Raw genomic sequence first — 24,748 nt, 5'->3', positions numbered from 1 at the left:
TTCTATATGATTACTGTGGCTAAGACTCCCAGTACTATAGTGAATAAAAGTGGTGAGAGTAGCCATCCTTGTTTTGTTCCTGATCTTAGGGGAAAGCTCTCAGTTTTTCCCATTGAGGATGATATTAGCTCTGGGTTTTTCATATATGGCCTTTATTATGTTGAGGCGTGTTCCCTCTAAATCTACTTTGTTGAGTGTTCTTTTTTTGTGAATGGATATTGTTCTTTGTCAAATGCTTTTTCTGCATCTATTGAGATGATCGTATGGTTTTTATCCTTCCTCTTGCTGATGTGATGTATCACATTGATTCAGTTGTGGATATTGAATCACCCTTGCATCCTGGAAATAAATCCCACTTGATCATGGTGAATGATTTTTTAATGCATTGTTGGATTGATTTGCTAATACTTTGTTAAGGATTTTTGCATCTATAGTCATCAGACATATTGACCTGTAGTTTTCTTTTTTTTAGGTGTCTTTATTTGGTATTGGTATCAGCGTAATGCTGGCCTCATGGAATGAATTTGGAAGCTGTCCTTCCTCTCTTATTTTTTGGAATAGTTTGAGAAGAATAGGTTTTTTTTTTTTTTTAAGATTTTATTTATTTGACAGAGAGAGGGAGGGAGCAAGCACAAGCAGGGCGAGCAGGAAAGGGAGAAGCAGGCTCCCCGCTCAGCAGGGAGCCTGATGTGGGGCTCAATCCCAGGACTCTGGGATCAGGACCTGAGCCAAAGGCAGACACTTAACAGACTGAGCCACCCAGGTGCCCGAGAAGAATAGGTATTAACTCTTCTTTAAATGTTTGTTGGAATTCACCTGTGAAGCCATCTAGTCCTGGACTTTTGTTTGTTGGGAGTTCTTTTGATTACTGATTTAATTTCATTGCTGGTAATTGGCCTGTTCAGATTTCTATTTCTCCTGATTCAGTTTTGGGTGGTTATATTTTTCTAGGAATTTATGCATTTCTTCTAGATTGTTCACTTTGTTGACATATGATTTTTCATAATATTCTCTTATCCTTTATGTTTCTGTGGTGCTGGTTATTATTTCTCCTTTTTCATTTTTGATGTTTATTTGCCTCTCACTCTTTTTTATTTTTATGAGTTTGGATTAAAGTTTATTAATTTTGTTGACCTTTTAAAAGTACCAGCTCCTGGTTTCATTATCTGTTCTATTGTTTTTTAGTTTTTATTTCACTTATTTCTGCTCTAATCTTTGTTTTTTCTTTCCTTCTGGTTTTGTGTTTTGTTTTTTTTCTAGCTCCCTTACGTGTAACATTAGGTTATTTATTTCAGATTTTTATTGTTTCTTGAGGTAGGCCTAAATTGCTACAGTGTTGCCTCTTAGGACCTTTTTTGCTACATCCCAAAGATTTTGGACCATTGTTCTTTTCATTTTCATTTGTCTCCATGTATTTTTTTTCCCTTTGATTTCTTGGTTAACCCATTCATTGTTTAGTAGCATGTTAACCTCCGTGTATGTGTGTTCTTTCCAGATTTTTTTCTTATGGTTGATTGCTAGTTTCATAGCATTGTGATTAGAAAAGATGTATGGCATGACTTTGATCTTTTTGAATTTGTTTAGATTTGTTCTGTGGCCTAACTTGTGATCTATACTGGAGAGTGCTGTGTTTGCACTTGAAGAGAATGTGTATTCTACTGTTTTAGGATGGAATGTTCTGAATATATCTGTTAGATCCATCTGGTTCAGTGTTTCCTTGTTGATTCTGTTTGGATATCTGCCCATTGATGTAACTGGAGTATTGAAGTCCCTTATTGTATTACTATCGATTACTTTCTCTATGTTTATTATTACTGTGTTATATATTTGGGTGCTCCCATGTTGGGTGCATAAATATATACAATTGCTATATCTTCTTGTTGGATTGTTCCCTTTATGGTTATATAGTGTCCTTCTCTGTCTCTTGTTACAGTCTTGTTTTAAAGTCTGTTTTGTCCAATATAAGCATTGCTCCCCTGGCTTTCTTTTCACTTCCATTTGCATGATGATTGTTTTTCCATCCCTTTACTTTCAATCTACATGTGTCTTTAGTATGAAATGAGTCTCTTGTAGGCAGCATATAGATGGTTCCTGCTTTTTTATCTATTCTGTCACCCTCTATCTCCTGATTGGAGCATTTAGTCCATTTTCATTCAAAGTAACTATTGAAAGGTATGGACTTACTGCCATTGTCTTACTTCTTATGGTTGTTTTTGTAGTTCTTCTCTGTCCTTTCTTACTCTCTTCTCTCACAGTTTGCTGGCTTTCTTTAGTGATATACTTGGATTCCTTTCTCTTTATTTTTTGATATCTATTACTGGTTTTTATTTTGTGGTTATCATTAGGCCTATATATGACATCTCACACATATAGCAGTCTGTGTTAAGTTGATGGTTCCTTAAGTTTGAACCCATTCTTAATTCCTTTTCCCCTACCCCTGCCACATTTTAGGTATATGGTGTCATACTTTATATCCTTCTGTTTTGGGACTCCCTTGACTGATTTTAGTAGATAAACTTAATTTTACTGCTTTTGTACTTCTGACTTTTTTTTTTTAACAACTATTTGTGGTCTTTACTTTCCACTGAAGGAGTCCCCTTTAAAATTTTTATAGACTTGGTTTAATGGTGATGAATTCCTTTAACTTTTGTTTACCTAGGAACTCTTTATCTCTTCTCCAGTTGTCAGTGATAGCCTTGCTGGATAGAGTATTCTTGGCTGCAGATTTTTTCCTATCAGCACAGTGAATATATCATGCCATTTTCTTCTGGTTTGCAAAGTTTCTGCTGAAAAATCAGCTGATAGCCTTATGGGGTTTTCCCCTTGTATGTAATTGTTTTCTTTTCTCTTGCTGCTTTTAAAAATTCTTTATAACCACTTTTCATCCTTTTAATGACTGTGTGTCTTGGTGTGGCCCTCCATGGTTCGATTTTGTCAGATGCTCTCTTTGCCTCCTGGATCTGGATTTCTGTTTCCTTCCCCAGATTCAGTAAGTTTTCAGGCATTATTTTTCAGATAAATTTTCTGCTCCCTTTTCTGTCTCTTCTCCTTGGATTCCTACAATGCAAGTGTTATTTTATTGGTAGTGTTACTGTCTTCCCATAGTCTATTTTAATTTTTTTATTACTATTTTTCTCTCTCCTCTTTAGCTTGATTACTTTCCATTACTGTGTCCTCCAGGTTGCTGATCCATTTTTTTGCTTCCTCTAGTCTACTATTCTCTCTAGTATGTTTTTAATTTTAGTTACTGAGTTCTTCATCTGTGATTGGTTCTTTTTCATATTTTCTATCTCTTTGTTGAGTGCCTCACTGAGGTCCTCCACTCTTTTCTCGAGGCCAGTGAGTATCTTCATGACCATTACTGTAAATTCTCTGTCAGACATATTACTTATCTCCATTTTGTTTAGCCCTCCTGCTGTGATTTTGCCCTGTTCTTTCAGTTAGTACATATTCCGCTGTCTCCTCATTTTATCTAACTTTCTGTATCTGTTTATATGTGTTAGGAAAGTCAGCTATCTCTCCTCCTCGTGAAAGTAGTGGCCTTATGAAGAAGAGGTCCTATAGTGCCCTGTTGTTCTATGTCCCCTGTTGACCAGAACCTGGCGCTTCAGAGGTATCTTTTATGTGTAGTGTGTGTAACCTAGTGTTGTTGCTGAACCACATTTGCCTTCAGTCTAGTTGTCTTCAATGGCTCTCTTTGCCTATTGTGAGCAGGATTTGGTCCCTGTGTTGTTAGTGGGTCAGTCTGGGACTGCCTTGGGCTTGACTGAGTCAGACCAGGCATTTGCCAGAGTTGCAGTGGCATGGAACTGCAGGGGTTTTCTCTGTGCTGTCTTCTGAGAAGCTTTCATTGGTGAGTGGGGCCTGCAGTCAGACCTGATGTCTGTCCCCAGCCCACTGCTGGGGCTGCATTTGGACTGGTGTGTGTTGTTAATTTCCCCTCTCCCCCAGGGCAGGAGTCACACTGAAGAGTTGATGGCTCCTGTCATGGTTGCTTGACACTGCCTGGCTTATGGCACTGCTTTGGCTGGGCTTCAGCCAAGGATGTATTCGATGGGGCCGGTCTGCAGCAGAATGTGGGATGGGCTGTGAGGAGCCAGTAGGTCTCTGTCAGTCAGTTGTGGGTCAGGGTCTGCAGGCCCTGGGGAAAAGTCCTGCCTAGGCTGTGATGGAGAGGGTATTTCTGCAGCAGAATGGGGTGTGAAGCATGCTTTAGCACGTAGGTGGAGAGTGTACATGCTCTGCTTGTTCCCGCAGGTGCTTGTGTATCTAGGCTTTGGTGTTGGGGAGGGAAATGGTGCTTAGCAGCTGTTTTATTCTTGGAGAAGTTCCCTAAGATCCCTGCCCCTCCAGCACACACTCTGAGATTAGTAAATAAATCCCCTTCCCATATACCCTAGGCATTCAAACTGCGGCTTCTATGCTGTATTTCTTCTGGCTCTTTGTTGTGTTCTCTCTTTAAAGGAGGGGACTCCTGGCTTTCCCAGAGTTCTGCCTGTGAATTTTAAAGTTCCAGGTGTTAAGCCCTACTGATTGTTAAGTCCATATGGTTTTCAAAGCCAAATGTTATGGAGATTCATCTTTCCCATGTGGTTCCCCCATGGCTGGTGTCTGATCCTCTTCACGCCCATGGCATCCCTCCCTCCCACAGACAGTCCCAAGGGCCGTTGGCTCCTGACAGCATCTCCGCCCTTACTGCCCTTTTTGATGTGGCCTCTTCTCTACATTTAGCTGTGGAGAGTCTGTTCTGCCCGTCTTCACTTCATTTTCTAGGTTATTTACATAGATGTGGGTGTTATCTAGTTGTATCCATGGGAGAGGTATGCTTAAGATCCTCCTACTCCACCATCTTCCCCAGAAGTCAGTCCTTCTCATTTCTCACAGAAATTCTTGTCAATTTCTCTTGTAATGTAATTCTTGGTAATTAAAATTGCAACATATGTTTCCAATACCATGGCCTCTTGGTTCCTTTAATTCTTGTCTTCCAGTAATCTTGTTCTGCACACTACCTCACTACCATGTCAAATTTGAAATCATGTCAATAACAATAGACTGCAATCCTCCATAATCTTGATTCCAGACATTTCAACCTCTAACTTCTTCCCATCTCTCTACCTTCCTCCTTTAAAACTCCTGAATCTAATAATTTATTGACTCCCATCAGGACCTGCTATGACTCTTACCAGTTTTGTTGTCTCTTATCCTCTTATGTCCTTGTTTCTATCCTTAGTTTAAATTTTTTTTTGTCTATCATTGTATCACTTCCTTTGCATACAACCTTTTCCTTTGTCCCCTCTGAATTTGCCTTGTATGCATGTCAGAACCCCAAACCTTGAATCCAGTTCTTTGACTCCTCCACTCCTGCATTCACACAATTAAATGGCAGGAGAAAAACACATGGTATTTGGTCTCACTTTAAATCATGGCCATGAACCTCAAGTAGGTACTTAGTGCTGACTGTATGCAGTCATATATTTCCCTAGTCCCATTTGCTCTCCTTCTCTCCTAGATTATTTCATACCTCCTTTTTGTTGAACCTTCAGCTGTTCTTCCCCCATCTTCATTCTCACTTGATGACCTTTCTTTATATTTCACTGAGAAAATCAAAGCAATTAGAACTTTCACAAACTGTTCCAACATCTATTCATTTAGTTGCATTTACACCGTATGCTTTGTCTTTTCCCCTGTTACTGTTGATAAACTGTCAGTGCTTCTAAAACCATTCCCTCCACTAAAACCATTTTCACCCTCTTTTCTCCTATTGAGGGACATTGCTCCAGCAGTTTTCACTTTCCCAAAAGAAGTTTCTTTTCTTTTGGATCTTCTCATTGGTATATAAACATGGTGTTTTATTCCCGCTTTAAAAATAACAGAAGCCTTGGGCGCCTGGATGGCTCAGTTGGTTAAGCGACTGCCTTCGGCTCAGGTCATGATCCTGGAGTCCCCGGATCGAGTTCCGCATCGGGCTCCCTGCTCAGCAGGGAGTCTGCTTCTCCCTCTGACCCTCTTCCCTCTTGTGCTCTCTATCTCTCATTCTCTCTCTCAAATAAATAAATAAAATCTTAAAAAAAAAATAACAGAAGCCTTTTCTGACCTCATTTCCCTTCCAACTAATACTCTACCAGCTAGTACTCTAATGCTCTGCACCCTTTTATATTAAAGCTCAAGAGTTATCTATTACACTGCCTTCAGTTTCTCTCCTATTCTCAGTCTTTTAAAAAACTGAGATAGAATTCACACACCTTAAAATTCACCCTTCTAAACTGTATAATTCAGTCATTTTAGTATACTTACAGTGTTTTGCAACCACCAGTCTCCAATTCCAGAATATTTTCACCATCCTAAAAAGAAATTCCATGCCCCCAGCAGTCACTTCCCACTCTCTCTTCCCCCAGTTCCTGGCAACCAATAATCTACTTTCTGTCTTTATGGTTTTGCCTATTCTGGGCATTTCATATAAGTAGAATCATATAGTACATGTCCTTTTATGTCCTGCTTTTTAAACTTAGTGTGATATTTTCAAGGTTCATTGATGTCGTGGTGTTTATCAGTTCTTCATTTGTTTTCATGGCTGAATATTTCATTGAATGATGGATAAAGAGTCATCACGACCATCCTCAGGTTTGATGATTTGCTAGGACTCAGCATATAGTCATATTCTGGGCTGTGATTTACTACAAAAGAAATAAAGAGAAAAGGAATATGGAGTGAAGTCCACAGGAAACTAGGCACAAACTTCCAAGTCTTCTCCCAGTGGAGTCACACAGGACATGCTTAATTCCCCTAGTAATGAGTTTTGACAACACTTCTGAAATGTTGTCAACCAGGGGAGCTCATTAGAGGCTCTGCCCAGGGTTTTTCCTAGGTGTTTGTCATGTAGGCACCTTGTGTCTATTGTGCATCCATATTCCAGACTCCTGGAAGGAAAGCAGGTGTTAAGCATAAACCATATTATTTGTATAAATAGTTTAGGCACAACGAGCCACCCTTGTCATTTATAGAATGCCAGGGACACGCCTGAAATCATGTTCCCGGATACCAGCCAAGGGCCAACCTTATAATTAAGTCTTTTAAAAGATAGTAGTCAGGACTGCTGTGTTAAATCTCTTCTGTGCATATGGGTATACCATGTTTTGTTTATCCATTCATCGGTTGATAGACATTTGGGTTGTTTTGACTTTTTGGCTGTTATGAATAATTCTATGAACATTCATGTACTTATTTTTATGTGAACATATGTTTTCATTTCTCTTGTGTTATATACCTAGAAGTGAAATTGCTGGGTCATATGGTAAACTTTTAAGGAAATGCCAGACTCTTTTCCAAAGAGGCTACACCATTTTACATTCCTACCAGCATGTATGAAGATTCCAATTTCTCTACATTCTTGACAACACTTGTTATTATGTGTCATTTTGATTATAGTCACCATAGTGGGTGTGAAGTGGTATCTCATTGTGATATTGATTTGTATTTCTCTGGTGGCTATTGATGTTGAATATCTTTGTGTGTGCGTATTGGCTATTATATATCTTCTTTGGTAAACTATAGAGTTTCTTTGCCCATTTTAAGTTGGGTCATTTGTCTTTATATTATTGAGACGTATTGTTTATATTTTTAAATTCTTTATATATTTGATATTCTATACATAGTCTCTATATATGAATTTTATTCTGGGGCACCTAGGTGGCTCAGTGGGTTAAGTGTCTGCCTTTGGTTCAGGTCGTGATCCCAGGGTCCTGGGATTGAGCCCTGCATTGGGCTTCCTGCTCCATGGGGAGTCTGCTTCTCTACCCCTACCCCCGCTCGTGTTCTCTCTCATGCGCACACATGAGCGTGCTCTCTCTTGTCTCTCAAATAAATAAATATTTTTCAAAAAAGAATTTTATTCTATAGGAAAGGATTTTAAAATTCTTTATGTGTTCTAGATACGAGTCTCTTATCGGGTATGTGATTTGCACATGCTTTCTTCCATTCTGTGAATTGTCTTTTAACTTTCTTCATAGTATCTTTGAAAGTACAAAAGTTTATAATTTCTATGATTTTCACTTTATTTCTTTTTTGTTGTTGTTACTTGTACTTTCGGTGTTATGTGTAAAAAACCATTGCCTAATCCAAGGTCATGAAGACTTATGCCCATGTATACTTTTTTAGTTCTTACATTTAGATCTTTCACCTATTCTGAATTAATTTTTGTATATATTTTGAGGCTAGTATCCAGCTTTGTTCTTTCATATTTGGATATCCACTTATCTCAGCACCATCTTTTGAAGAGACTATTCTTTTCCTGTTGGATTGTCTGGACACCTCTAAAGGAAAAACACTTTACTGTGTGTCTCCTTTACTTTTTTTTTTATTATGTTATGTTAATCACCATACATTACATCATTAGTTTTTGATGTAGTGTTCCATGATTCATTGTTTGCATATAACACCCAGTGCTCCATTCAATACGTGCCCTCTTTAATACCCATCACCAGGCTAACCCATCCCCCCACCCCCCTCCCCTCTAGAACCCTCCCTTTGTTTCTCAGAGTCCATAGTCTCTCATGGTTCATCTCCCCCTCCAATTTTCCCCCCTTCATTTTTCCCTTCCTACTATCTTCTTTTTTTTCTTTTTTTAAACATATAATGTATTATTTGTTTCAGAGGTACAGGTCTGTGATTCATCAGTCTTACACAATTCACAGCGCTCACCATAGTACATACCCTCCCCAATGTCTCCTTTACTTTTAATACTGTACTCATAGAATAATTCACTTCTGACCCTTCTGGTCACCAAATGTGTGGGAGTTTTCCCCCACACCAAACAATTCTGAGATTCTCCAGATACCAGCTGGGGGTCCTACCCATTTAATTCAATTCTGACACTACCTGGACATATTATTAGATTCCACAGGTTAAGGGTTCAGTCCCATAAGACTGTCCCGAACCCTTTTCAGATGCAGTTGCAAGTCTGGGTTGTTCCCTGTGCTTCTGACCAACCAGCTGTGAATTGAAGGGTCCCATGACTCCTTTCTCAGGTTCGATTAATTTGCTAGGACACAGAACTCACAGAACTCAGGAAAGGATTTTACTTACTAGATTGCCAATTTACTATAAAAGGATATAACTTTAAGAACAGCCAGATGAAAGAGATGGAAAGGGCAAGTATGTGGGAAGGGGTGTGGAGTTCCCATGCCCTCTCTGGGTGCACCACTCTCCCAGCACCTCCGTGTGTTCACCAACCCAGAGGTTCACTGAATCCCAACTTTTAGGGTTTTTATGGAGGCTTTATTACTTAGGCGTGATGGATGAAATCATTAGCCATTGATGATTAATTCAGACTCTCTTGCCAAGCAGCCCCATCCTTGGGGGCTTTCCAAATGTCACCTAGCTCATTAATGTAAACTCTGCTGTGGTTCAAAGGGCTTGTTATGAATAAGAAGAGCCATCCATTCCACTTCTATTGCTCTGGTTTCATTTCAGGAGTTGGGAACAAAGCTAAGCAATATAGCAAAAATGTCCCTATGACTCTTGCACAGGAAATTACGAGTTTTAGGAGATATGTGCCAGGAACAGTGGACAAAGACCAAATATATATTTCATGTTATAAATCACAATATCACCACACTGTTGTCAAAAATTAGTTGCCCATATATGTAGTTCTAGGCACTCAGTTCTGTTGCACTGATCTATATGTTTATCCTCATGCCAGTACCACACAGTGCAGATGACTGTAGCTTTGTAGGAAGCTTAGAATTTGGGAAGTATGAATCTTCCATCTTTGTTCTTTGTCAAGATTGTTTTGACTATTCAGGGTTTCTTGCATTTTTTTTAAATATTTATTCATTTGAGACAGAGATACAGAGAGAGAGAGAGAGAGAGAGAGAGAGTAGTCACAGGGGGAGAGACAGAGGGAGAGGGAGAAGCAGGCTCCCTGCTGAGCCAGGAGCTTGATGCAAGACTTGATCCCAGGACACTGGGATCATGACCTGAGCTGAAGGCAGACGCTTAACCATCTGAGCCACCCAGGTACCCCTGGGTCCCTTGCATTTCTCTTTGAATTTGAGGACTGACTTTTCCATTTCTGCAGAAAAGTAGTTGAATTTTCATAGATACTGCATTGAATAGAATCTGTAGAGCAATTCAGAATATTGCCATCTTAATCTTAAATCATCTAGAATGTGTTTCCCTTTATATAATTGCTTGCAGCATTGTTTCATAGCTTTGAATGTATAAGTGTTATGCTTTTTGTGTGAAATATATTCTTAAGTATTTTATTTTTTTGATGTTATTGTAAATGGTACTATTTTCTAATTTCCTTTTAGACTGTTGATTTCTAGTATTTAGAAATACAGTTGATTTTTGCATATTGATCTGGTATCCTGCAACATTGTAGAACATGGAGTTTAACAAATAGGTTTTGGGGTGGGTTTCCAAGGATTTCTATATACAAGTTTGTTATTTGTAAATAGAGATAGCTTTAGTTATTCCTTTCCAATCCAGATGCCTTGCCTAATCCCCTGGCTAGAGCCTCCAGTTAAATGTTGAATAGAAGTAATGAGAACAGGCAGGCATCCTTTCTGATCTTAGAAGGAAAGTTTTCAGTCTTGTACCATCAAATATGTTAACTGTGGGTCTTTCGTAGATGTTCTTTATCAGGTTGAGGACATTCCTTCTACCAAGTTTTTTGAGTGTTTCATCATGACAGGGTGTTGGATTTTGTCAAATGCTTTTTCTGCATCTATTGAGGTGATCATATGGTTTTTGTCCTGTTGATATGGTGTCTTAGTCCTGCTAAGAGGACTAAATTTAAAAGGTTTTATGATGTCTTTGGGCTGCTCTAAAAAAATACTACAGACTGGATGGCTTGTAAACAACAAAAATTTATTTCTCACAGTTCTGGAGTATGGAAGTCCAAGACCAGAGTGCCAGCATGGTAGGATTCTGGTGAAGACCCTATTCCGGGTTGTAGATGCTGACTTCTCACTGTGCCCTCACATGGTGGAAGGAGGTGAGGGATCTTTTTGGAGCCTCTTTTATAAGGGCACTAATCCCATTCATAAGGGCTCCACCTAAGTAACCTCTCAAAGGCCTCACCTCCCACCTAATATCACACTGGGCTTTAGGTTTCAACATACAAATTTTGAGGGTCTATAAACATTCAGACGATAGCATGTGATGTATAACATTGATTTTCAGTTGTTTATCTACCCTTGAATTCCTGAGATAACCCCAGTTGGTCATGGTTTATAATCCTTTTATATGTTGCTAGATTCAGTTTGCTATTACTTTGCTAAGGAATTTTTTTTTCATCTATATTAATAAGAAATATTAGTCTATGGTTTTCTTTTCTTATGGTGTCTTTGTCTGCTTTTGTATCAGGATAGTAGTGGCCTCAGAATGAGTTAGGAAGTGTTCTGTTTTCTATTTTTTGGAAAAGTTTGTGAAGGATTGATGTCATTTCTTTAAACATTTGGTAGGTTCACCAGTGAAGCCACCTGTCCTGGATTTATGTTGTAGGAAGTTTTTGATGAGTAATTCAATCTCTGTAGTTGGTATAGGTCTGCTCAGATACTGTTTCTTCTTAAGTCAGGAGGTAGTGTGTGTCTTTCTAAGAATTGTCCATTTTATCTAGGTTATCTAGTTTGATGGCATTGTATATTCCTTTCTAACATTAAAATATTTCATAGACTACTTTTAAAACTTTCTGCTATTTGAGATCTTTTTCCAGTTAGTCCAGATAAAAATGGTTTTAAAATTATATAGTTGTATTATATGAAAGCAGCACTTGGGAAACTAGCTTTTAAGAATCACCAACATTATTTTCATTAATATTTTACATTTTCTTTTAGGATTGTATATTCATCAAACAGAAGCCTAAAAAACTATGAAGAGGAAATTCTTAGGAAAAAGATAGTAGAGAGGGGTATACCACAAAAGAGACATGACTTCAGCTTTGGAAAGTGCACTGACAATGATGGAAGATCATCTGTAGAGTTCTTAGATAAAAAGTCATCTCCTTGTTCTCTTCTGAAGCATGAAGTTCCAGAGGATATCAGTGATGGAGAGGACAATTTAATTTCCACTGGTGAGGCATTTTTTTGGTGGATTTTTATAAATTTTAATGCCATGAAAGTAACTATATTCTAATACAGTTGGAGAAAAACGTACTTCAAAAATCAACTCTACTGATTTCTTTTTTATAGGTAAATGAAATAAAAGTAATTGAAAGTAAATGTAATAAAAGTAAGTGAAAGCAAATTTTTTATGGGTAAGTGAAAGTAATACTATAGTCAACTCCTAGTTTTCCCAAGCAATTGGAGATGGGGTTATTATGAATAAATTCACAATTCTCCTCTTAAGCCTCCACATGTCATCATCCTTATTCTGATCCACACCAACAGAAGCTTTAGCGGACTATAGATTCAGTTCTGTTATAACACAATATATGTATTACTTAAAAACAACATGTAGCATAAAAATCATTATATTTTGTCATGACACAAAAAAATTACAATTTTGTTGTGACACGTTTTAAAAAGATAGAAACCTAATGAAAATGGTATGGTTTTACATATGTTGAATTGTTAAGAAATACCTAAATACTACAATAAATATGGTAATTGACCTTGAAAAAGAACTTAAATTTGTTTGTGGAGGTGGGTGTCAGAAGGGTTGCAGCTTGTGAACTATTGTGAATTGGCAGAAGGAGGATGTTCAGGACATAGGAATAAGTATAGATAGATATAAGTATAGATGATATAGAGATACAGTAATGGTAGATATTCTAACAGGAAACTTGAGATCTCTGGTCTATTTATTATTTACAGAGCATCTTAGTTAAAGTTCCCAACCTCCAGTCCCCAAAAGGTTCAGTGGTGAGGGCCTGATGTTACCCTGCAGGTAAAGTGGGATTGCACCATAAGAGAGGAACGCCAAAATTAGGAGACTTTCATAGGCTGCTGGCAGATCTGATAGAGATAGAGAGAGGGAAATAGAGTAGGAGGGAGGGGGCTTTACTTTGGAAGGTAAATAAATCTCCCCTGGTAAAGAGAGAGGAAGGTAGCTTCACCACCCTGGAGTATAGGGAAGTGGTTTTGAGGGGAAGAAAATCTGTAAATATTTCTGGAACCTCGCAGTATCTCTAGCTTCCAAGGCATGTTTGTTCTTTAATCATTCTTTGTCCAGATTTTCCAGTGCTCTGCCCAGAAAGTATGCTCTGCCTCAGACCATACAGAAACATGAAATATTCATAGAAAACGGTCTCTTAACAGTTGGTTATCTGAAATCAGATGGAAATTTGTAACACCAGCTATGGAGGATGTAGGTCATAACATGTAGTGAACTGAGGTATCTGGTAGATGTTTAAGGTGTTTGTGTATGTTTTATATGTTCTTACATGGTTCCGTTCAGGTGGGTGCAGTTTTTTTTTGCAGTGCCCTAGTATTTCTTGTGAATGAGCTGTAAGGAAGTGAAATGCACGTAAGCAGGTGAAAATTTCACATCATGTTCAAATGGTTCCCTAATATATCAGTTGTGTTAGATCAAACTGATATTTTCAACACAAGCATTGTAGCAGAATTGAATGTATATGAAAGTATCTGTTAACTGAAAGATTTTATTATTGATATTTAGTACAACAATAATGACCAAACTGACTTAAGCCCACTTAGAATCCTTGTATGTATGTTAACAACATCTAACTATGGTGAATGAATGAATGGATGTCTCTTCTAAGCTTTGAGGTAGATCCATTCATATAGTTTATCTCATTTGGTCTCAGATAACTCTAAGAAGTGGCTGTAGGCTGATTTTTACAGATGAGAACTCTAAGTATAAGGGACTTTATCAAGGCCACGCAGATATAGCAGCCGGCCGAGCTGATATTTAGTACCCATTTTTCCTGTCTCTCATCTAGAGTTCTGCCACAGTCCCACAGCAGCCCATTAAAGTGGCCAAACACATTGCGGATGTAAGTGAAAAGAGCTCATTTACCCCTCAACCCCCTGTCTTTTAACTACTTCCTCATTCCCCCATGGAAAACCCCCATGTTTACCAGTTTAGCAGATGCTTGTTGTCCGAATCTTACTAACTTCTTTGCAAGCTTTCCTACTGTTAATGTCATCTTCCTTGAAACTTCCTGTGTTCTATGACCCTGTGCTCCCCAATGATACATAACCCCCTAGAGGGCAAACACATATGGAATGATTCTGTACTCCAGGCACAAGGGATACAAAGTGAATGGTGTTTACATCCATCAGGTCCTACACACAACAGGAAGTTAGCGCCTTATTTAAGTAATCTCTACACCCAACATTGGGCTTGGACACATAACCCTAAAATCAAGAGTCTCATGCTTCTCCAACTGAGCCAGCCAGGTGCCCCTCTCTTAAATATTTTAAATACTTCTCTTCTTTATCCTCCTACCATTTCTTAATTTCAGATCTTTGCAATTTTTCTTGAGCGTCTGCACCCCAGCTAGTTGCCAGGCCTCTCATTGTGCCACCCTCCATTTATACTGTGTAGAACAATATTTGTTAACTGCAGGTCTGATCACAGCACTCCCCTTATTAAAATTCTTCAATTGTTCCCCATAGCCTTAATATAAATCCCAGGTTCTTTCCAGTGACATAAGGAAATTTGTGAACTGGCTCTTGCCTAGAACTCTGCTGCTTCTTCTCTTCACAATGCCCTCCCACCCTTTGAGCTCTAGTCTTACTGAATTATTTGGTGTTTCCCCCAAAGAACTGTATTCTTGCACTTGCTATTTGTTCCTGGAAGGCCATTCTAATTATCACATATTTTTTAAAGATTTTATTTTTAAGTAATCTCTACACTCAGCATGGGTCTTGAACTCACAACCCCAAGATCAAGAATCACATGCTCTGCTGACTGAGCCAGCCAGGTGCCCCCTAATTATCACATCTTTAAACGGAATATTGATTTTGCATTAGGTTTTGAATGTTTAAGAGTGAACAAAACAGAGTTCCTGTCGTGCAGTCTAGGAGGAGATATAGTCAGATGGATTATGCACAGAGTGTGATGAGGACACAGATAAGACACATTTTACCTGGACTTAGCATCCAGAGAAAGCTACATGAAGGGGGTGATGTCTGAGTTGAATCTCAGGGAAAAAAGCAGGAGTTAACCAGGCAAAAAGAATTTAGGGGAGAAGTATTCCAGGCAAAGGAAACAACATGCTTAGAGGCAGAGAGAGCTCAGGCACATAGCAAATTTTAAAGACTGGAAATAGTTTATTGTGGGATTAGGGTGGAGTAGGGGACAAGAATGGTTACAGTGAGAGATGAGCCTGGAGATATAAGCAGAAGCCAGATTATTGCAAGCCTTATATAAAGGATGACCTTATTTCTTATTGTCCAAATTGGGATACTTTAGAAAGAGTGAAAAGTGCAGAATTATTATTGTGGTCAATAATTATTCTGGGGCAACAGGCATTAACTGGGACTGTCCCAGGCAAACCAAGACATGTGGTCACCTTCCTTATAAGCCATTTTGGTGACTTTGGGTGGTACTATTTGGCAGGCTTCTGGAGTATAAGCAGAACAAGATTAGGGTAAAGTGGAATGATGACTTCAGCTTGAGGAACAGTGAGTTTGGGATTTCTCTGACTGTGGGTTTTTTTCTTCGACCACTTCTGACACCAAAATGTGTGTGTGTTTTTTCCCCCACACCAACTAATTCTCCAATACCAATTGGGTATCCAGCAATTCAATTCTGACACTAAGGTTTATTCTGTTATGCAGGGTAATAGTCATGTGCACAGTCTTCCCCCTGTCAGCCTGCCTTGGACAGCTGTGGCCCTCCAGGCTCGGAGAGCTCAGGCTAGTCCCCAGCCACCTGCATAGAGAGGAGCTGGATGTTGTGGGGCCTGGTAAACCATTGTAAGACCGGCTTTTACTATTTAAAAAAATGGAGAGAGCCATATGGTTTTGAACTGAGATGGCTCATGATTTGAATTGCATTTTTAAAACATGCCTCTGTTGGGCTTGAGCGTTGTGGATGTGTTGGGAAGTTATTGCAGAGATCTAAGAGCAAGATGATAGTGGCTTGGACTGGGGTGGTAGCCATGGAGATACTGGGTCATGGTTGGATTCTGGATCTCTCTTGATATTAAAGCCAGTGATGACATTGTGGTTTATAAATATAGAAATTTATAAATTTGTAAATTTGGTTGGTGGGAATCTATTCCCAGTGACGGATTCTCACCAGGTGTATTGACTAAAGTTTCTGGACTAGCAAAGCTATGATATACAGTGTAGTAATTTTTAAACATATAAACATGTTTTATATTTCACTTCTCACTTTCTGAATGGTGAATGTTTTGAAGTAGAGATACTTTTAAAAATATTTATTTTCTTTATTTTTCTATACTGTATATAGTACTAAACTCATAGTAAGTGCTCCATAAATCCCATTAATTTTAGTTGAATATATATTGGCTCAAATGTCATTTTCATTTTCACCAAAAACTCAGGAACAGGAATAGGAAGGTAATGAAAAAGGGTATCAAAATTGGAAAATTTTCTAACTTCCTATGTCAGATATTCATTCAGTGGCTTCAGTTTTGGTGTATAATTTTGTGATAATATTACCTATATTTAACTATAAATCTGTATTGTGAAAGGTATATTTATATTTAAATTAAGTTGAAATTTATTTTTCAAAGCAAGATAGAGATGATTTTAATATTGTTTTATTTTAAATTTACTAGTTAAATATTGTAGTTACTATTGCTCTCTTTTAGTAGCTAATCAAGATAACTATGTGGAAAAACCTTTAGTAATATTAAAACACAAAATTTTGGATATTTATAATAAAGAAACTATTTTTTAGTTTTGTTTTTCTCTTTTAAAGATAATTATGACTTGGATCCTGCATCTGAATTAGGAGAAGATTTATTGAAACTTTACGTGAAACATTATTGCCCAGATATTGATATTTATGTTGATGGAAAAAGTTTTAAAGCTCACAGGTAAATAGGCACTTGACTGGTTTGGTGTCTTGGTTGTGAAAGAAAAGTTTAAAAGGGTGGCTGTCTCTTCCTAGCACGGTGGTTTTCAAGCTCTGATTCACAAAAGTCACAGGGGTTTCATGGTGATGCCTCAGGGGACCTGTGACAGGGGAAGGGGTTGGACATCAGGCAGGGTTTTCTGCCTGCAGGTTCAGTCAGGCTCACATGCCCGCTTCCAGACATGTGCACATGTTTCAACCAGAGCAGATCTCTGCTTTGTATTGGGCTTGAACCTAAGATTTCATTAGAAGAAAATATTCTGTTGCTAAAATAGGTTTGAAAGCCACTGTCACAGAAAATATAATTAAATGCAGTTTTTAATTTCACAGGCATTATAGTATTAGAAATGATTATTTCTACATGAATGACATGTATTTTCTCTGGTTGCATTTTGGCTCAAAGTCTTTGATTCAGAATAGATATTCTTATGAATAGCATTGATTAGAAGCCTTAATATTTCAATGTACTTTTTAAAAACCATTATTATGCTTTAGAATTGGGTTGCTTAGACATTCTATGCTTTTAGATTTCAAATTAAAGCCTGCTTTTTTTTGCAAGTAACCAAAATCTGCTTCAAAGAAGAAAAAATTTTAATAAATACAGATTTTCTTTTGGAACTCAAGGGAAAGAACTACAGCTGGGCCTCACAATGGACAAGAAATGGAACCAGAAGACCGAGGAACCCAGTGTTTTTCCTCCCTCTCTTTATGTTTCAAATCGAATGTCGATAAGTTATTCTCGTGCTCCTGAAGAGGAAAAACCAGGTTATTTGCAATGGCAAGAACCAGTCTTGTAGGTTCAAGGGTACACAATCTTAGTGAAATTAGCAATGGGTTTAGATTACAGGAATCTACCATGCCAACACTAGTGATGTTTGTGCTCTCAAAAATCATATTGGCTTTGCCAGTTAATTGACAGCAGTACATTGCTAAACTCTAGGATTACTAGTTTCAATCAGACTATTTACCATTCAGAATTTGAGTTTTTCTCTTGGGAACATGTATTTTGTAATTATAAGTACATATGCACATTTTTTCTAATTTTTATGAACTATGTATTACATATAGTAAAATACAGGGTGTAATACAGATTTATTAATATATATTCCATATCATGGATATATATTTCCCAAATCGTGTGTATGTGTGTTTCTTTGCTTCTTTGATTCTTTTTTGGGGGGCAATGCAATTTTATTTTATAAATTAATTTTATTTTGTGTTCCAGTTTTTCTTGAAACCACAGGGGCATCATACCAAAGTTTTACTTATAGAGCCCTAAGGTTATTGTCATACAGGGAAAGCAAGACCTTGTGATCATTTGCAATATATCCTCAAACAGTGTCTATATTTGGCCTCTCTGTGTGCTGCCTGACAGTGGACTATGTTTTAGGAGCTGGATCTAGAATATTAGGTTTGTATTCCAGGAGAGTTCTTGCTCACATGTCTGGTTTATTTTGTTCACCTAGCAATAAAAAATAAGTATATATTAACTAGAAAGGTAATTTCCTGAGCATATATTCTAAGAAGACCTGTCTTAAGTTTTTCTACTTTGTTAGTACACTTATATGAGTTACAATGGCAAAATCTAAATCTCAAGATTATCTTCCTAGTCCAAACTTGAATAACTCTGTTTAGTACATAATAATTTTACTATTCAATTTAAGGAATATCTTGCCAGTAGTTCAGAAGACATACATTCATGTCATGTAGTTTAGAGCCCAGCATCAGAACTTTCTGAATTACTTCTTGTTCTAAATGATCAATGTCAGCATTTATCCTAGTGATGTGGCTAAAAATCCATTTGTGATATGGCTGTTTTAATTTTTAAATTATATGGACTCATCTATTGAAAGATCAATGCAAGTACTCATAAATACCAGAATTTATGATCAGAATTACATTCACATTAGGGCTCTATTTTATAAGCACTTAGTTTGCTAGCTTAATATGTCCAAATTGCTGTGGTAATGAGGTAGTTTCTTCTTTTCTTGAGTCCTGTCTTTCTGTCATGCTCTCTCTTCATAAACATCCCTGATACCTGGTTCTTCCAAGATTATGTCTCCAGTTGCTAGTTGCTCTATCCAGTCTTTATCTTGATTTCCAGCTTAATGCCTGGAGTCCTTGATATGCTGCAGTACAGTCTTGATGTCAGTCACTTGCTTGTGGTGGCACAATTAGACCAAAGAAGTTATTTTATAACAGAGTGGTTAAGAGTGTGTGAACTGTGTGTGGAGCCTTTCTGCCTGGGTTTGAATTCTAGCCCTACCATCTTTTAGCTCTGTGAATTTGGGCAATTTAACCATTCTGTGCTTTAACATCCTTATCAAACATGAATATTCTCAAAGTACTCATCTCACAGGGTGATTATGAGGATTAAATTACTTTAAAGGACTATATAGGTGTTTGCTATAATCATCTAGGCAATAGGCCTTTGATAACAAGCTTTTGTATAGATGGTAGTAACAACCTGTAATCACTTATGTGGGGCAAGCAGAGAAATGTGGTTTGAATCACTTGCGTTTCCCCCCAATCCAAGGATGGGACAGCGGTATGCCTCCAGGTAAAGTCACATTTACTTTACTCTTCTCCATCTACATAGGCCTTTTCCCCTCTGAAGCATATTCTTCACTCTTCCCACATCTTTGTCCTTGTCTATCTCCAATACTTCTACACAAAGGAGAAATGAAGAGCACTCTTTTTGTTTGAGGGGAGGGGGGTTATAATAAAAGGAGGACCCCTTAGAGTTCATTGATCCTGTTGTTAGTTATGTTACTCCTTTTCTGAGTATTGCTTCCTGGAACACTACTATACATTACCCTCTTTTGTAGACCTCTGTAACATGACTTTCCTGCCTGAATTGCTCTCAATCACCAGATGAATACCATCTGGATATTGTACATTTCAGTTTTCCTTTATTTCCTCTTGTCATCTTCAGCCTACCCCTAAGTTTGTACCTGGTGCAGTCTATTGCGGATCTCACATTTTATGGCATTATTTATTATTGTAGTGTTTCCTGAGAGAAATTGTGAATCTGTTAAATTTTTAAGATAGTCTGTTGTACTTCTGTGTTCCATAATTAAGATTTTTGGGGGGCTGCTTTATTGAAAAAGCATGGCAGTGATTCCTGATTTTAGCTTTCACAATCTGATAGCCTTTCCAAAATACCTTTCTTTTTTTTTTCTTTCTAAAATACCTTTCATTTCAGTGCCTGATATTATACCATTAGGCTTTCATTCATTAAGTTAAAGTGTTCAACTCCCCTTTAAAATGTAGTTTTTTTCTGAATATTTAGCAAATTGACACTCAGGATGTCAATGTTCTAGTTTGTGCCATAGTATTAATCAGTTATATGTTCAGCTGAAAGCTTTTTCAGAAGTGTATAGTTTAGTAATTCAGAAGTCAGTCTTTCTGGGTTTAGATTCTGACTCCACTGTTTATGGAATCGTTGAGAAGTTGCTTAATGTCTTCAAGTCTCAATTTCTTTATCTATGAAAAGAATAATAGTAATTATAGCATAGGATGGCTGTGAGGATTGAATCAGGTAATGCACACAAAACACAATAGCTGGCATGCTATAAGCTTTCAATAAATGTTAGTTGCTATAAATATGTATTAGGTATCTGGAAGAGAGACACATTGTTACCTGTTGTACCTGATTTTATAGTGGAGTTTCACAAACTATGGCTCAAATCTGGTCACTGCCCTCTTTTTATATAAAACAACAAAAAGACAAGCATATGCAACAGTAACCTGTAAAGCCTGATATTTATATCTGATATTTATTATCTGTCCCCTTATAGAAAAAGTTTGCTCTCTTACTCGGGATTTGCCAGGAAGCCTTAATGAAATAATGATAATAAAATTCCAAATTACCATGCAATAAAGTGAGTCACTACCATCTTAGTATTAATTACTTTGTTAGTGATGAATGGTCAACCCTGTTCACATTGTGAGGTTTGATGTAATAATAGAGGGGAAAGAGATAAAATTCCTTGGTGCCACAGGTCTTTGAGAGATGTCGCAGTGGGGAACCAAAGCTGAAGGCTGTGGGTGCCTGAAAGGAAACAAACCACCTGCAGTAGAAGCTCCTTAACGGAACTTGACTAAAACTGCCCTTCAGATATTCTCTATAGAACATGCTGACAGCACAGTAGGCAGAACTGTCAAAGCTTAGGAGGCCCTTCTCTAGTGTACTTACACTTCTCCTGTCCTGTCATTGAGTTTGTGTCTTCCAAAGGTCCCTTGGGTTGTTCCCAAACCTATTTAATGCCATTTAACTTATTTTCACAGCATAACTCAATGAAATATCAAATAAACCAATGATACAAGAAGCATGAAAGAGATATTGTGGGGTGCCTGGGTAACACAGTTAAGTGTCTGACTCTTCATTTTGGCTCGGGTCATGATCTCAGGGTCATGATCAAGCCAAGTCAGGCTTCACATGCAACAGGGAATCTGCTTGAAATTCTCTTTCCCTCTCCTGCTCATGCTCTCTCTCTCTCAAATAGGTAAATCTTTAAAAAAATTACTTAAAAAAAAGTTATTCCAGTGGAAACTAAAGTGATGGGAAGATCTAATAAAAAAGGCACACTTTAAAAAATTGCTATTGAATTTAGTATAGATGAACAATATAAAAGTTTGAGGGGAAATTATAAAAATCTAAAATGATTCTATACTTCATTTGCTTCACAAAAGTTTTAGATTTCATTCTTCATTTTAGAGAAATCTGAATTAGAAATTATAGGTGTGTATATGTATATATAGCTTTTGTGAGAAATAAGAGGCTTTAGTCAGTGAACTCACATTAAAAAAGGGATTGGCTTTACAGTGAAAGATTGTGAATGAATGCATATGTGTTGTGTTTTTTTTTTTAATAATTGACAGGTGTTTTATTGGATATGGTTTTTAGAAGTGGGAGAGGGGCGCCTGGGTGGCTCAGATGGTTAAGCATCTGCCTTCGGCTCAGGTCATGATCCCGGGGTCCTGGGATCGAGTCCCGCATCGGGCTCCCTGCTCCTTGGGAGCCTGCTTCTCCCTCTGCTTCTCTCTCTCTCTCTCCCTCTGTCTCTCATGAATAAATAAATAAAATCTTTAAAAAAAAAATAGAAGTGGGAGAAACGTTCTAACTGGTTTTCAGGTACGTTTGTCAATGATTGGTTGGCTGCAAGCGAGCAAGTAAACAGTTTGGAGAATTTCAAAAGAGAAAGGATTGTTCAGTGTTGGGGTAGAGAGTTTTTTTTTGAGACTGCTTATTCCCTGCAAGAAGTTAGGGTCATTATCAAGTGGATATTGGTAGTGTTCTCCCCATAAAGAGTATAGAAGTTTTTTAGCATACTTCCACCTATATAATTTGGAATTTCTGGAGTTGTTTTAATTTTCAGTAAAATGATTTTTTTAACTGAAGTATAGTTGACATATAATATTAGTTTCAATGCATAACAGTGATTTGACAATTTATACATTATGCAATGTTCACCACAATAAGTATAGTTACCACTGTCCCCATACACAGTTATTACAATATTACTGACTATATTTCCTTTGCTGTCCTTTTCCATATTTATTTTTTTTTAAGATTTTATTTATTTATTTGACAGAGACATAGTGAGAGAGGGAACACAAGCAGGGGGAGTTGGAGAGGGAGAAGCAGCCTTCCTGCCCAGCAGGGAGCCTGATGTGGGGCTTGATTCCAGGACCCTGGAACCATGACCTGAGCCGAAGGCAGACGCTTAACAATTGAGCCACCCAGGCGCCCCTCCATATTTATTTTTAAGTTATTATGATTATGATATACACAAATAATTTTTTAAATTCTCAATTTTTTTGATTAACCAAAAACTATCAGTTCTAAAGAGGGCATCCATTACACTTTGCAAATAATTTTTTAACTTAGGAAAGGCTAATCTTATGAAAGCTATAATCAATGGATGTCAAAATGGCTGTCTTAAGGAAAAGCTCTTAAAATTTATGTTCTCTAAGATGTTTGCAAAGAAGTACAATGGGTATAGTCACAACTCTAAAAAGTTTGGATTCACTACCCTGGGTTTAACCTTTATTTAGTTATATAGAATTAAAAGTTTAAAAAGTATTCGTGGAGCAAGAATACTTAAAAAAAAACAAAAAACCAAAAAAACAGTCCTAGTAAAAATTCCTTCTTTAGAGCTTCTCTGAGTAATCCAGGCCATTATTCTGCCTGGAGTAGTGAATCTAGTTCAGCTAACATCAGGAAGTATTGAATAGCAAGCAATGTACTAAAGCAAGAGCAAGGGGGAAATTAGGGCATCTTGACAGAGCCAGAAGCAGCCTTGTCAGTTGAGATTAAATTTAATCGAAAGGAGAAAATGGTTTTTGGCATATTGAAAAATGAAAAATCTGGCAAAGATTTTTAATACACCATGCCATTTACAGCACTTTTTTTTTTTAATGTGGGCTCCACACCCAGCGTAGAGCCCAACATGGAGCTTGAACTCACAACCCTGAGATCAAGACCTGAGCTGAGATCCAGAGTCAGATGCTTAACTGACTGAGCCACTCAGGTGCCCTCCACAGCATTATTTTTTTTAAACTGAGGCTTGTATCCTTATTAAGTAGGAATGTTTTCTAAGTTTCTGTCCTAAAGTCAGGGCAATTATTTAAGTCTCAGATGCTTTTAATCTTACTTAAATGGAAATAGCATGCTGTGTTAGTGCAAATCTTCAGAGAAGCAGACATGAGGATGGGGGTTAGACTTGCAAGAAATGTGTTAGGGTAAACGCATGTGAGAGAACATGGAAAGGAATCCAGAGGTGACTGAAGGAGCTGTCAAACTGCAGTGTTGATCTGACCGTGATGGAAGGAGAAGGGGAAAGAAGGAAGCTTGAGTAGGGGAGAAGACCGTGATGGAAGGAGAGGGGGAAAGAAGGAAGCTTGAGTAAGGGAGAAGACTGTGATGGAAGGAGAGGGGGAAAGAAGGAAGCTTGCACTTGCAGCTTCTTAGGCTGCAGTGCAGTTCTGAGGAAAATCAGCAGATTGTTAGAAAGTCCCCAGGCCAAAGTCACCCATCAGAAAAGGCCCTGTCTCTCTGAAATAGGCCTGCCTAGTGTCCCTGATGTGCTCATCACTGGCAGGGAACAGCCTGTGAGAAAGTGGCCTTGGGACCCATGTGGTACTGAATGCAGAGTGCTCTGCTGGGGCCACTGGTCAGTTACACAGTCAAAGATCAGAGGCTGCCACACTTGGAAGTTATGACATGCTATATATTTATACAGGCATACCTCCTTCTATTGCATTTGGCTTTATTGTGCTTTGTAGATAGTATGGTTTTTGTTGTTGTTATTGTTGTTTTTTACAAATTGAGGGTTCATGGTAACCCTGCAGCCAACAAGTCTATCAGTGCCACTTTACCAACTGCATTTGCTGACTTCATGTCTCTGTGTCACAGTTTGATAATTTTTGCAATATTTCAAATTTTTTTCTTTATTATATTTGTTGTGGTGACCTATGATCAGTGATCTTTGATGTTATTATTGTAATTGTCCTGGGGTGCCATGAACTGCACCCATATAACATGGCCAACTTAATTGATATGTGTTATGTTTGTTCTGACTTCTTTCCCAATCAGCCATTCCCTCGTCTTTCTCCCTCTCCTCAGGCTTCACTATTCCCTGAGACACAACAGTATTGAAATGAGGCCAGTTAATAACCCTACAATGGACTCTAAGTATTCAAGTGAAGGGAAGAGTTGCACATCTCT

At 37.9% G+C, this 24,748-nt stretch overlaps 1 protein-coding gene across 1 annotated transcript in view; it reads left to right on the top strand.

The window, feature by feature from the left end:
* Positions 1–24,748, top strand: part of BTBD8 (BTB domain containing 8) — a 110,554-nt gene that overhangs the window by 12,723 nt on the left and 73,083 nt on the right. The window contains exons 3-4 of the mRNA XM_028087609.2: positions 11,838–12,073; positions 16,861–16,978. Of these exons, the coding sequence (XP_027943410.2) occupies positions 11,838–12,073; positions 16,861–16,978 (354 nt within the window). The remainder of the gene's footprint in view (positions 1–11,837; positions 12,074–16,860; positions 16,979–24,748) is intronic.

This window comes from Eumetopias jubatus, unplaced genomic scaffold (genome assembly GCF_037043125.1).
Source record: "Eumetopias jubatus isolate StellerSeaLion01/CBP00866 unplaced genomic scaffold, mEumJub1_p1.0 scaffold_4, whole genome shotgun sequence".
Lineage (NCBI taxonomy): Eukaryota > Metazoa > Chordata > Mammalia > Carnivora > Otariidae > Eumetopias > Eumetopias jubatus.
This window is presented reverse-complemented; position numbering and strand designations above follow the sequence as displayed.